At 36.8% G+C, this 15,322-nt stretch overlaps 1 protein-coding gene across 12 annotated transcripts in view; it reads right to left on the reverse strand.

Annotated features, from left to right (window-relative positions):
* The window catches only part of DLG2 (discs large MAGUK scaffold protein 2), a 1,040,329-nt gene that overhangs the window by 624,147 nt on the left and 400,860 nt on the right, over nucleotides 1–15,322 (reverse strand). For 8 of the 12 annotated variants that reach the window (XM_055801296.1, XM_055801304.1, XM_055801302.1 and 5 more), the window contains one exon: nucleotides 15,050–15,130. The exons of the other annotated variants lie outside the window; for them this stretch is intronic. In XM_055801296.1, coding sequence (XP_055657271.1) covers nucleotides 15,050–15,130 — 81 coding nt within the window. The remainder of the gene's footprint in view (nucleotides 1–15,049; nucleotides 15,131–15,322) is intronic. 12 annotated transcript variants of the gene reach the window in all.

Here is a 15,322-nt window from a genome sequence, read left to right on the forward strand (position 1 = left end):
ATTTATTCAAAATATTTTAGTGCATGAGATATGTGTATGTGATATGCATGCATTTCAAATTATTAGACCGATTTTCATTAGCAGTCCCTACATCAGCATGCTTTTGAGTGCTAAAAATGCTTTACTCTGATTCATTTTCTGCGTCAGTATATAATTTGATGTCAGAATTAGCATTGATTCTTTTCAACCTCTTCCCTTTCACAATATGCTGTCACCCAGGTTTGCTTGATCACCTCACCAGTGTTAAATACGTATTTTTGTTTACTGAGCTGAACACTGGCAATGCTAAAATGACTCCAGAATCCCATTGTGCTCCAGATAATGGAATGAGATACAGAGGCAGGCAGCGCAAAGCATTGGAGAGTCAATTTGTTCCAGTTAGTGGTGGGAGAGGGGAAACAGGTCCCTTAGCTCGGTGGCAGTGCGAACCTATTAAAGCCGTGCTGTACCTGGCATTGCCCTCCTCTTTGGCTCCGACACTGTCACATGGCTCCCTCCAGGAGACTGCTGGGAATGGGATATTTACCTGTACTATTTTTTGGAGTTTCTTTTTAAATATAAATAAAAATATTCTTTCTGAAGTCTAATAAGGCAATATGTACAGAAGTAGAAGAGCAGTAGTCCCTGAGTAAATACTGAAGTTGTTGCAATTCTCTACTGACTGACTGGAACAACCAATGTCAGCATATTAATACAAAATGAAAACAAATGACCAGACAAAAATTAGCCATCAATTGGAAGGCCTTAATCTCTCTCTACATAGTACAGTATGAAAATCTTAAGCTTTGTGACAGCAATGACTGATTTTAAGTGAACAGTTTACAGCTAAACCAGCAAAGCTGCAGTATTCAGGAACACTCCACCGAACCTAGTTTAGTGCACCTTGTAAAATTTGTGCTTACTTCACAGAGTTATTTATACTTCCTTCACATTAAATACCCAAGGACCCATAAAAATATTGCTTTTAATCTGTGGGACCCTCCTACATCTAAAAATACATTTGTCGCCTGGTAAACCTGGATTTAAAACCAAAGGTTCGTAAAATTAAATTGGATTAAAACTGAATTACATTTTAAGAGAATGCAACATCACTTGTCCAAAGCCTTAGACTCTAGTTTTAATCATGATGGAATGCGAGACAATTGAGACCCAGTCTTCACAATGTGTCTCCTACAAACAGGTTTTCTTATTTAATCAGTCATTGTCACCCTTTATTCCCTGGAGTCACTTGATGTGACATTCCTTGCACCCCAGCATCCACAGAGGCTGTAGGCACTTAAAACCTTAAATTATAGCACAGTAGGAAATTCTGTCTTAACTTTGTCACTTCAGATTTCTCACTATGATAAGAAAAACATCTATATCCCCTTCCTTAAAAAAAAAAAAAAAAAAAACAACAAAAAGATAAAAGAATCTAAGAAACACAAAAGTGCAAAGATGAACAAATAGAAAATCCATGTCTTCTTTATGAAGCTGACGCATTTTTTTTTCCAGGTTACTTCTGCACCTCCCCCCTCTGAATTATGTACTGTGTTATGTCATTAGATCTACAGCCAGCTTAGGCATGTTAGGTATATACAGTACCATGCATATTTATGGTAGTCAGCCACAATAAACAGATGGTTTGCGTACACACAATGTCATTTTGTTCTCAGCAATTCACAAAAAGCCTGGAAAGGTGTTTCACTGATTAGGACTGTTGGTCAAGAGCTACATTTAGCTAAGCATCTTTCATGAAAGCAAACGGTAATTTTCTCTTCCACCTGGAAGTGGAATGTGAGCTTTGTTTAGCCTAAGACTGGCAGCTCAAGTAATCTAGACCGTCACATCTTTACCCATCATTTCCATTTCCATTTAACTTTTCATTTGATTTCAAATTGACAGATCTGTAAATGAAGTGCTTACAGTGGTAGAAAATTTCTGTAATCTAAGTTTGTAAAAAGGATGTATGACAAGCTCAAGACAAATGTTTCAGGCATTAGATTAGAAGATGTACACTAGTTAGGTTCTAGTAAGATCAAGTCTTTAATCATTTGGCTTGCCAGTTTCAAATGCACCAAACTGGTTATTGGATAAGGTTCAGGTCACAGTGTCACAGTTTTCAAAACATACTTTTGTGTGGGTTTTCTTTAACAGAAAGTTCATCAGTAAAAGGCTCTGGATTATTCTTATTATTTCTCCTTTCATCAGATATGACCATCTCAAGTCATGTCAGTAGAGGACTGAAACCCAACTTTGTTCTCTTCTAGCAGAGTGAATGTGCTGAACTAAGCAACTCCTTTACCAGTATGAGGTTATATACTGACTCATCTTACAGAAACAGCCAATCTCTAGGTACTCAACAGAAGGAGACAGACTAATGTAGGACTGTCTGTGCAAGCCTGCGAGGAAACATATTTCTCTCCACTCCTAAGAACTTCAGCCTGAACTATATTTGAAAAGTCACATGCACCTGTACTTAAAATAATAATAATAAATTAAAAGCAGCTGATCAAATTATTGAGAAAATACTTTAGCTTGTGACTATATTATACAGCTATAAACCCAATGGTTTTAATAACTAATATTCCAGCCCATTCAGTAACTTCAAATGCAAGAAATTCTGGTGTTATTTATGTGATACCTCTTAACTTCCTACAAATGCCTCCAGGACATTGTAATATGGAGCACTATTCCAAAACTCTGCTCTATTATAAATATTTGCTTCACAAACCAAACGCTAAAAGATAGGGCTTCATGCTATTCTGCCCCAGAATTAGCTTTAAATGTTAAAACATATTTATTTGTAGCAATCTAAGAATATATTGCCTGTTTCCTTACACTGGCATTGCCTGTGCACTAAAACCAGTCCCACTGAAAAGGAAAAGTTTGACATCAAGGGCGTGAGTTTCCATGTGCTCTTAAAAGAAGGAATTACATCAGGTTTGAGCTCTTCAATCCACTGTTACTGAAGAATCACAGACAGTTGCTTGGGTAATGAATTATTTGGGCTACTTATTTATTTAACCAGGATATGAGATGCCTGGTCATGTTTATAGTTAGAAGGCAATCTGTTTTATGAGATCTGAAAAATCATAGAACAGCAGAAACAATAAAAATTTCCCATATATTTATTTTTCAGAAACAGTCCCTTTGCATGAACCTGTTGAGCCTCCACTCATAAAGCCTACTTTTTAACTTGACTAATTCATTATTTGTAAAAACATCAAATAAAGAATATAATAAAGGACCAACAAAATGAGTTACATCGTATGAAGACAGATATATGAAGGACAAGTTACACAACACACACAACTCCAGGGCACAGAGAATTTCTGTTTGACTATTAATCTAGGACAAAAAAAAAATCTATTTTGCAGCAGTTTATGGAGCACCTTTGTTTCATATCACCCAACTAATTCCTAGGACTAAAACACCAGTGTGTTTTACACACAATACTTGTACAATAGCTTGATGTAATAAATTTTATTTTCAGTCTTTTTAATATTAACAAATACTAAAGTCACAGTTCTCAAATACCTCTACAGCTGCACAGATACTGGAAGATTTATACACAGTTGCCATGTAAAGTCCTGTTTCTTCAGATAACCTGACAGTTAAAATATTGATAGATAACATAATAATACTGATTATTGCTTGACTAGGTAATATAATACTTGACTTTTCAAATCTATATCTTATATGAATTTTCTGGTGTCATCTGCTCTAAGACAGTAACAAAACTGTCCACCTCTTTAGAGGTTTTCCCATGTTAAAGACTAAAAGATACTCTATGGATTTAGATGTGGCTCAGTCTTAGCTTTGTTGCAGATTATTGTTGCATTTCTATGAAATATAGTCAACACAGAACTAAGAAAGCAAGAAGAAAGGAACTTTAACCAGTTAACATTGTATATCCTTTACTCAGCAAACAGCAGACACTTATTCCATAGGTAATTTATGAACACATTTTTCTTCTTTCTTTTTCTCTGTTCCCGTATCTTTTTTTGGCTTGTTCAGACCCGCTCTTCCCCAGATGCTGCCTCTCTATAGAGACTTTTCAGTTATGTTTCTCTAATTTGTCATCAATCTTTCCTTGTCTCCCACCCCAATTTACCCACTGTCACTTTCTCTGTCATCCCAAATCATCCTCTTTGCCAATAAATATAAAGACCAGGGGGGGAAATTTAGCAATGTTATAAAAATCTAACCTGAGAAGAAAAGTTTCACTCTTTGAGATCAACTACTTGTGCAAAAACTACCTCTCTCCTAGCAGCTAAAGAAGGCAAGTGCTGACATTCATCGAAAAACTTTGGAATTTGCTTAGCAATTACTTAACTTAAACTGCTGAATTGCTAGGAAGGGCAGCAAATAGGAAACCCTCAAAAGATTTTTAAAAAAATATCTTGACTTAGAAGTCAAGAAGTCATCCAGTTGTTTCAAAAGTCACAGGAAAGGTTTTATATTCTGTAAACGTAAGTAAAATTTCTACCTGCTGATACCAGACTCCAGCTATCTCCAAATTACTGTTTTCCTTTCCTTCTGCTACACTTGGAAGGAGAGAGTAAGATTTAGCCATTTATTATAGATCTAGCTTTTTTCCCCCATTATGAAATGGCCCTGTGAAAGCTCTGTTAATTCATCTGCAGAAGAAATGAAAAATAGTTATTGCCAGAAGTAGGAGAAGCTAGAACGTGTGGCTAAGCACACTGTCAGCCTGGTGCACCACCTCTTGGCCCAGGGAGCACAACTTACATCCATCACAGTGGAAAACACTGGGTTCTTTTTCTCCCATAAGGTTGTGTTGCAGAGGTAAAAATGGTGTTCAATAATTCTTCAGAATAGACAGGGAAGAAGTTTTATCCCTTTTGTCCCAAAGTATCTGGTACACGAAGATCATGGGAAAAAGTCCTTGTGGCCCCTTCCAGTACACACTTTTGGACCCCTTCTGTAAGTGAACACCCACTCCTTTTGCACGTGTTACAAGGGCTCAGAGATTTCCCAAAAATGAGAGTAAAATTGGATCTTGTGCAGGTTCAGTTTCTATCAAGTTCTCAGGAATGGCAGTGCAGGTTCAGTTTCTATCAAGTTCTCAGGAATGGCACTTGAAATCCGTCAGCAAAATATCCCCCAAAGATACTCCTTTACCATCTTTCTTTACATTAATAATTAATTAAAAATTATCAGTAGTTGGTGCTATCTTAGCATGTTTTTATACCTCTTCTTGCCTACTTCACCTATTTTTATTTTTTCCTCTACTTCATTCAGAAACTATCTGGGAGAGGGACTGTCTTTTCATCCTGTGTTCCTATGGCACCACTGCCTTACACTCTGTTTTCTAGTTTCCACAACAGATAGAAAGACAGCAGGGGAAAAAAATCCCTGAAAGGAGTTGATTTTGCATATTTTGTTAGCACTGATTAATGAAAAGCCCCTTAACTGCTGGAAAAATGTATTAATTTTTTTACACGTTCTGGCTGAGATTTTCAATTTTCCAAAAGGATGTATTTACCTGAACTGTAAATGCAGATTATGTCAGAAAAAAATACTTCACTAAAGTTTACTCAAAATTTTCTATTTCACTGCAAAAATAATACCTGAAAGTTGCACCATCCATGACATCACTATGATATAAAAGGTTTGTAGTGTGCTTTTGCCAACAGGGACTCGGCAAGGTCAGGGAAAGAGAAGGCAAAACCAAAGCAAAGTAGCCAAGTATTTCAGAGTTACCAGTAAAAAAAGTAGCTTAGCACTGTAGGAGTGAAAATGAAACAGATGAAAGAAAAAGATGAACTGAACTTTTAAAAGTGACACAGGTGTGGCTAGGAAACAGGTTTTAAATTTGGATGCCTACAATGTTTAGTTCTTAGTCTGTAATTTCACTCTTCAAAATCAATCCCTGATTTATTTCAGTGAAAATCACAGTATCATAGAGTTATGGAATTAAAATTTGAGCTGGAAGTGATGTGTGCCATGTAGTCCAACTTCGTCTTAAAGTAGAACTAACTTCAAAGTTAAAGTGGGTAGCTTGTGTCCATATTATTTTAGAAATAATTTCAGGCCTTCAGAAACCTTCAAAGGAGCTTTGAAAATCTGGGATCCAGAAGTTCTGTGGAGTTTAAGCTGAAGGACAATATAAGCTTAGAAATGGACAATTCTTTTCATAGAATTTCTAAGCAAAATGGAAGAATTTTGGTCATTGGAAATTTAGTTCAATGAGCTGAATTGCGTATTTTGAAAGGAATAAAGGCCTTCAGAGATCACTAGAGGAAGAAGCGGCAGAAACCCTTTGAATATAGGACAGAAATGAAGAATGAGCTATATTTTCCTTGTGTCTGTAAGGTTATAAATACGTAACTGTGAGAAGTCAAAACAAAACCTGCAATTTTCAAATCCCTATGGCCAAAGTGAGATATAACTGTTCTTAGATAAGTAGAATACATTACGATTATGTGTGTGTGTGTGTGTTGGGGAAGATTTAAGACAGTTCATTCAATGATAATTAAAACCTGCAGCAGAACTGAAGGCTTACCTAGTAAAGAAGCTATTTATATTCTACTTCTCAACAATACACTCTGCCTTGTAGAAAACAAAGCTATAGCAGAAATATAATTTGTTTAATTCTCCGGGATTTCTGTGTTTGAATTAGACAATTGAGTAACGTTTTAATTTTTATTAAACACAGTTGGAATAAAGAGCATGCTTGGCTCACATTCAGATGCTGAACATGGAAAGGTATCTTAATTGCCTGTGTTTGATGGGATTTAACTGGTTCTTGATGTCTAAAATTTCTACAGGTTTTAGCTACAGATTAAACTTAGCCATTCCTCATTTGTAATGCAATCAGTAACAATGTTTTTTGTAAGCAAGAACAGTAATTTTTTCCCAACAGAATAAAAGTGTTACTTTTTTGTTATTGAGGGTTGGCTGCGGTAGAAGCTGAGGGGCCAGGTGAGTTAATCAGTTTGCTCTTTAAACCTCTTCCTTTTTGTTTCCTAAGATTCTCTAAATTTTCTACTAATACCTATATCTCTTTTCAGTACTTCACTGAATAAAGGGTCTGAATAAAAATGCTTTTAACTAGATGCCAGCATCAAGAAAAAAAATTAAACCAAACATTTTCTTTTCAGAGATATAGTCATTTGATGTTATGGAAAGTTCTACATTTCCCTATTGCACTAAGAAAGAAAAAGGTACAATTTGAATCCAGTTTCCCTGAAACACAGCTCTGTACTGTAAAGATATCATTTTATCATGATCACTTTTACCCTGGGAAATACTTTTTCAAATAACATAAAAAAATAATTCCACTTGAAGCTGTAAACTTCTTATGAACAGTTTATATAATCAATCAAAAGGCTTTGTGCTGTCTACAGAAAGAGCATGCATTACTAATAAAATTAAAGACACTGTTTATATAGCTTATATTTCACAATTGTGTTTTGAACTGGTGAAGATTTGCAAGTATGAAGCAAAATCATTTCAATCCCTTAGTTGGAGACTGAATAAATTAAAAAATTAAGTAGGACAGTTTACTGAGGCAGGAAGCTTCAATATAAAGTAAAGGCACATAAGAGTACACTTTGAGATACAACGTACACCTTTTGCAGAAAGACTTTACCATTGCAATAACTGTTTTACCTTAAGCAACAAATTGAATTATGACTAATTTCTGAATTTACACCCAGAGCTTAAAGAACTACATCAGTCGTTCCCGAAGGTCAGGGATATCCCAATTTGAAAACTTTAATAAATAACAACAAATAAAGTATTTAGTTAGGATGTTGCCTCCAGAAGAAATACAAGCACTTACTTATGTTTCTTAAAGAAAATTACATTTAGCTGCAAAATTTTGAAGAGATCTGAAAAGGTAGTGGATCAGATTATGACTTCAGGCTCCTGAAGTTTTCAGAAGCTGTGTTCCTCAGTTCCTTACTGCTGTGTAATGATGACTCCATGCAATAATTTAAGATTGTCTAATAACTTTTAAGATTGTCTAATAACTTTCAAGATTATAAAGATTACTGCTTTTTTGATTCTTTAGCCTTGGAAGCTCTGGGTCAGACTTTCAGAGTTGGGAAGCACTTGTAGCTCTCATGAATGCAGAGCTGCTTATCCAACCTAAGTTGATTTTATAACTAAATAATCAAAAAATCCCAGATGTTTCCACTAAGCAAGTTATAATGGAGGTAAGTGCAATTTTAGCCCCATCCAGAGTAAATTGCTAATAAAAAATAATTAGATAAAAAAAATAGTTTATTTATCACGAGCGGAAAAAAACTCAACCTCGCAATGAAGTTAAGAACGGTCTGATATTACAAGTTGACCACATAAGCTCGTCTATGAAAGAAAAGGAATGCAGACGGTGTATAATTAAAGCCCACCAGCTCTTAATTTTTACTGCCTAGGAATGAGATTGATTTCCTCTTCCTTAAAAAGGGCTGACTCCTTTAATGTAAGGCATCTTTCATCTAAGTTACCAATATACATCTCACCGTTTCCGTGAGGCAGATGGTATAGGCACCACAGGATGCATGAACAGACGTCTTCTCCTCCGGGAGGAAATATGGAGTATATTCAGCAGTGCAGTGAGGTTAGGGCTTACTCCAGAAACCAGGGTTAGTGGATGGTCAGGACCACCCACCCATGTGCTCTACAGGAGGCTACGGGAACACAAATATTCAGCATTTTTGGGTTTGTTTCTCAAGAATGCAGGAAGTGCCTTCAGAAACTGCACAGCTACACAGGTGTGTCCTGGAGCCCTCAAAATTGGGTGCTTGTACAGAAGGGGCTGTGAGACTGAAGTCACCATCATCTCAGAAAGTAGCTGTATCCAAGCTACCAGCCTCAGTGGCAAATCTTTACCTAATGTGATTTAAAATAACTGAACCCCATAGTTTTTAAAGTTTATGTAATGGAAGTGACAACTGACCCAGCACCACAGAATACAATTATAATTAAGAGGAGACTTTTCTGAAAAATGTCTGTGGTGCCTTGGGGAACAATGTAGGTCACAGCATCAATTAAAAGCAGAACAACCTCTTCATTGCCTCTGTAACATTTAACCCCGAACCATTTTGTTGCTGTAAATTAAACAATCCATGCTGCATTACATCACAGGAGTGAAAAAATCAAGAATTAACTAGTTTAAAAACTCATTTCAAGCTCCAGCACTCACTTCACCCCATGTAACATGGGTAAGTGATACAGAATACTGATGTTACCACTATTTGGCTCAGCTTCATTGAGAAAAAGTGTTATCTGTACTTTCAGTTTATATTATCTGGATATTAATATTAGACCTCTGCAGGAAAGTATCTGAGAATTTCTTAACTGAGGATTAAAATCAGCAGTTACCTTTGCTGCTGACTGCATAGGAGATGTAAGATTGCTCAAGATTTTAGGTAACTGGAAGTTTTGGTAACTGGAAGGTCTAGTGAACACTCTTCTGTGCAGGGAAGTGGAATATAGAAATAAATCACTTCAGATAAAATGTGTCTTCAGGGGCCACTACAGACAGTTTACCTAATTACTTTTCTAGGAGTATAAGAGATATCAATGATGATTGTTAATAGAAGCCACCCAACAATTTGAAGACTTTCACTTCGAAAGAATTGCCCACAAATAGCGTCCCTTTCTAATATCAATACATCTCTGTTTCTTAACAACAAAGAGAATTTCCAGTAGCATTTAAGCCAGAAGAAAGGTCTTTGGTAATAAAACCTCACAAATGTTGTCTACTTTTGTAAGTGTTCAACTAGAAATAGTGGGCAATATCTTGGATTTGTTTAAGTCTTCTGAAGTTTTATCATTTGCTTGAGTGAGAGGGAAATCACATTCTTCTGCTCAGCCTGTGATGTTGGAAGGTCAACTACACAGCGGTGATAAGCTGGAGTGCCTGAGCAATGTCTGACAAAGCCCATAAGAAAAACCACAGTAGAACTTCAACTGACGCCACAAGAAAAGGGAAAATAAATGCATAAAGTGCACCTATCCAACTATCCTGCTACTCATGAGTAATTATAAATAACGAAAAGGTACTGTAGGCAAAATTAGACCTCCTAATACCCATGCAGTGTTTTCAGCACAAAAATTCTTCATGGAGAAACGAGTGAGTTCACAATTCTATAGGGATATGTAGGCAAGAGCAAAGACTCATTTCTAAAAAATTAGCAGGGGAAAAAGCTCAATAGCTATGTTAGTTAAGAAATATCTCCCTAAGAACACAAAGGAAATGGATCTGCACATCAGAGAAATTCCACTTAATACAACTAGGTTTTGAGACTTGAACTCTGCCTACATCCTCCACTGCATTTTTCACATTACAGTAAGGACCATGGGAGCTCAGTTCCCTTTTCCCAGTTGAAAGGTAATTATGCAAAGCATCTTAACTTCTGATGAGCCCTGTATCCATTGCTATAACATCTCAGTACCAGTGTTAAGGCCTGGAACTCCACTGTTGTAGGCTTTCAGTGAACCCACAACACAAAAACAGAGTGGCCAAGCTTCAGAGAGTTTCCATTCTGAGTTGAGTCTGTTGAGAGACAACAGACATAAACCATTGCTCAACAGTACTCATCAGGATTTGGCCAAGGTCTTAGACGCCTCATTACCTAGCCATTGATTTTTTTTTAGATGTTAAGACAAACCAGACTTTGCTGGTGAATTGAACAAAAAGCATGAAAATCTTTCGGAAGTCTTCACAATTGAACAATGGGCCCTTCCATCCTTGCCTAACTGGAGAGGTGAGTCCCTTTCTCCCAGTGAATGATATAGGGTAAGCAGGATGGGAATAAGAGAAGACAGTTTATTTTAGGTGCAAGTCAAAGCAGGGAACTAAAAAATAAATTTTGTAATGGGGTGTAGTGGGGGGAGAAAAACAAAGCTGATTTTAAATATACTTTCACTCGGGGTTGATCAGCACACCTATAGACTTGCAGACTGAAGGGGTCTCAGTTTCTTCTGACCTCTAAATGTCCTAGAATGCTACAGTATGATAATGTCTCATTCACCACTGAGCATACATGTAATGGTTGTACAGTAATGAATTAGTTATATGTAAACCAGATAGAAAATGTCTAAAGACTCTTCAGGCACTATTGTGCTTCTTAAAACACTTCAAAAGAAAGGAAAATGTTATGTCTCTTTTACAGTCAGGAAAACAAAGGCAAAGAAAACGAAGCAAGCTGCTGAAGGTGACTCAAGATAGCAGTTGCAAAGCCAGGAATTCAAACAACATATCTTGTCTAGAATCTCATTTTAAAGACCACCTAAACTTCAACCAGTTATATAAAACGTCACTGAGACGTAGATGGCAGACAGTCATGCAGCACTGAAACGTCACACCCTCCAAACCAAACCTTGCTGTTTTAAGCAAAATTTAGCTACTCCAGATTACAAGCCAATGAAGGAAAATTAATTCAGAAATCAATGATCTTGGAAAGATTCAAACTTCATTCTCCACATGTGTTGGCCATGAGATGGTTGTACTGAGCTTTTTATCTGGTCTATTATGAAGTTTGGGGAAAAAAAAGACTAAAAAGACATATCTCCAAAAAAAGCACAATACAGTGAACCGAAGTACCTCATAACATGTGACTTTTTTTTTTTTTTTTTTTTTTTCTGGGACATTAATAACAGAAGTGTGGATGACAAATAATACAGGAGTCACTCATTTTTTGTGGGAAGCTTCTTCATGTAAGGGGACAACAGCAAAATTTCAAAAGGTAGCTGTGTATGGCATGCCTCATAGCTTCTGCATAGAGTCTGATTGATTCATGATTGCATTAAAATGCAAGCTGCAAATCTCAGGCCAAGGAAAATGTAAAATGAGAAAAGCAGCGCTAGCCTCTATTCATCCATGGGAAGAAAGTAAAAAGGAAGTAAATGCTCTCATTAGACCAAATAATACAGCTCCACATTTCTTCATTTGAAATACTGGCTGGGGAAGAAGGTGATAAACTGCATTAGTTATATGGGTTGAATCTCCCTCAACCATATCATCTAATCCCACATTCCTGTACTGAAGAAGTTTTTGCTGACGCTGCTGGAGAAAGGCACCTAAAAGATTCAGGGTTTAAGGCAGAAAGTATCACTAGATCATTGAGGTTAGCCTAATGTACTGCAGCACATAACACTGACAACAATAACTTGTCTTAACCTAAAGTGCGCCTATCTATTTCAGAAAAGCATCTAATCTGGAAAACATAACAAGATTGAGATCTACTACCTCCCTTGATAGCTTGTCCTATATTCTCACTGCTAGGAATGCCTGCCCAGCATTTGTTTGCTTTCACCATGGTAGGTATTCTGCTTTTCTCCACTACTCTGAAGAACCCTTTTATTCCCAGTGTCTCCATAGGAATACACTGTTGTTAAATCATATCTATCTCTGGAAGAATTTTTCTCCACCCTACTCTCTTTTCTGTCTTTTCATACATATTTAATATCTTTTAAAAGTATAGACTCCAAATCTTGGTGTGGTGTTTCCATAACCTTACTGGTTTTACGTACAAATCAAACCACCTCCTTATTCTCAACTTTCAGTCTTTTTTCAACATTCAAAGTTCATAGTACAAGCCCTGCTGAGTTGTCTGTTCTTTCTTCTGGAACATTCTCAGTGTCATTTATTTCCGCTGTAGGGGTCCCCCCTGTGTATGTCTAGCTGGTATTACTTCCTTCTAGCTGTGTAATACCTCTCTTCTAGGTAATAATGATTTTGTTGAAGTGGCCTCTGTTTACCAGGCTAGAATGCAACTGGCTTGTTCTGCCTGACTACTGTGCCCTCTTTTTTCCTACTTTTTCAATCCTTGCATCATCTGCAAATTTTGCACTCCAAGAATTCATGTTTCCTTCCAAATGATTTGTGAAAATAGTGAAATATGTTGTCCACATCCAATTCTAAATCACAGAAGACAATCCCTCAAAATTTCTGTGTAAAGGTCATTTCTCATTGACTCATACTTTGAGATGTCAGTTCTTAAGGAATACCATTTTGATAAAGTATACTGTTATCTATTTATACCAGGTACAATACAGAATTAAATCAAATGTCTTACAGAAGCCCAAACACCACCTAGGACCATTTATGAAGAAAAATCACATTCTGAAATGAAGTTTATCTAACACAATGGCTTTACTTCAAAACTATGCTGACTATCATTAATTTACTCCAACCATTAATTTATTCTTATGCTTGCTTTCTTAGCTAAATCCTCATTAATCTTTCCAATATTGTCTTCCAGGGCTGACATATAGCTAACCTGCTCTGCAACATTATTTGGGAAAAAAAAAAAGGTAAAAACAAAAGCATGGTACTCACACTCCATCTCTCTGGAATTTAAAATATATTCTAACAGATCTCTTCAGCCTCCTTTTTTAAGGCTCTTAGGTGAAAGTTATCAAGCAATAAGCCTTCTGTTTTACTTTTTTATCACTGGCAGATGTTGTTTAACATGCTTTTAAACACTCAGTGTGTTTGCATAGTAGGGACACTGGATCTTCTACCACCATATGGGCTTGTTAAGGAGCAAACAGCACTTCCCTCCTACTGTGTGCCACTCAGTATTGAAGAGGTATCAGAGTTTTGGTTCATCTTTACATGAATAAATGACACAATTAATTAAACAGTGATTGACGAGCTTCATTTCTTCTTTTAGATGTTACAAAAAAAAAAAAAAAACCAACAAAAAAAACCCAACCAAAAAAACAGCAAAAATCAGTTATGTGCATCCAATATAAACCAAGAAATAAGCTTCTTTAAACCTTTCTCAAAATCTTAGGAGGCAGAAATTGAGTGTTTGGATATATACTGTCAGAGTTCTTATCCATTATACTTGCTACTGATTCCTGCTGGGTTGCCACCTTAAGTGCCACATATTTTTGGCCCTTATGTTTAGGAAAATCACCTAGACATGCTAAGCCATTATAAATTGATGTATATCTGGCAGAGAGCTGTGCAAGGGTCACTCAGAATTGTCATCTGCCCTATTTACCCCAGTGTCTTGTTAACTCTGAAATCAAAGGATAGCAATTTGGACATCAACAATATATCTTTAGACTACTTTGACCAGAAATATCCCATTAGTGTGCATTATCCTGATATCGTAAACTGCCTTCTTTTCCTCCTGAGACTTCAAAGGACTCAGCTGGCAAACAACCAAAATATCAAGTTTCTCACACATCTATTATCATAATGGCAGGAGGTCATACACTGAAAACCGAGAACACAAATGCAACATAAACTAAACTGCATATTTTGATAACAGAAATGTATGGAGGTTAGTATCCTAGTGCAATAGAGTCACCGGCACTTTTGGTTGATTTGGAGTTTCTTTGTACTGCGAGTTTCAATGAGAACTCCTCTATTGAAAAAAAATGGATAAACCCCCCACCCCCTCAACAACAACAACAACAAAAAACAACAACCCCCAAGCAACTTCAACAATGCTCTTGTCTGTCAGGTTTTTCAGGTCCATGATAGCAGCACTATTCAACATAAATATACTTAGTCTTCCTGTCCTGTACCCCAGGTTGGTCCTGCCTGTTACACCTCAGAGACTGATTGGATCTCTGCTAGGCCAACAGACAATAAGAAGAAATTTCAAAAAGATAAATGTGACATTTTCCTGAGCACATGAGCTATGTTATTTGACCATAAAGAACAGTGGAAAGAGACATAAAGACAATGGAAAGAGACAATCATTTTCAGGGCACAATCCACCTCCATCTAAAGGAGACAACCAAAACAGGTTGGAAGAACTGCATCCAGGAAGAGTCTCTCCATTGACTACCATGACAATATCATTGACTTGCATCAGGTGAGGCCAAATTGTTTTCCTCATCAGCCAGATTGTTTTCACTTTGATCAGTACCTAGCTGAGGCTTCTTATATGCCACAGCATCTTGTCAATTATTGAAGCATTTATACAAATATTTTGTTTAACTTGAAATGGGTGCTTTTGAGTCTAGGGCAGCATTGGTGAGAAAAATTGGCAAAACTATGAAGCAGCAATCCAGAAACTATTTCCTTTCCTCACTTATTTCTCACAGCTAAATTCACTACTCTCACCTGTGCATTAGTCCATTCCATTTCAGGAAAAGGTCCCAGCTGAAGGCCTCTACCTGTGGGATTTTCTTCCTCTTGGCCTTTCTGGAAGTACATAGAGACATCTACTCAGGACATGTTCCAAACTCAGATTTCTCATTGTGTTTGCATACGGTGCTTACTTCTGTGGTTTTGCTTCCCAGGTTGCTTTTAGGGGGCTGGGGGCTCATTTTTGCTATATCTGCTTTGGGAAATATCCTGGCATGCCATCTATTCCCCTTCAAGTTGAAAACTGGT

Source organism: Falco peregrinus, chromosome 4 (assembly GCF_023634155.1).
Source record: "Falco peregrinus isolate bFalPer1 chromosome 4, bFalPer1.pri, whole genome shotgun sequence".
Taxonomy (NCBI): domain Eukaryota; kingdom Metazoa; phylum Chordata; class Aves; order Falconiformes; family Falconidae; genus Falco; species Falco peregrinus.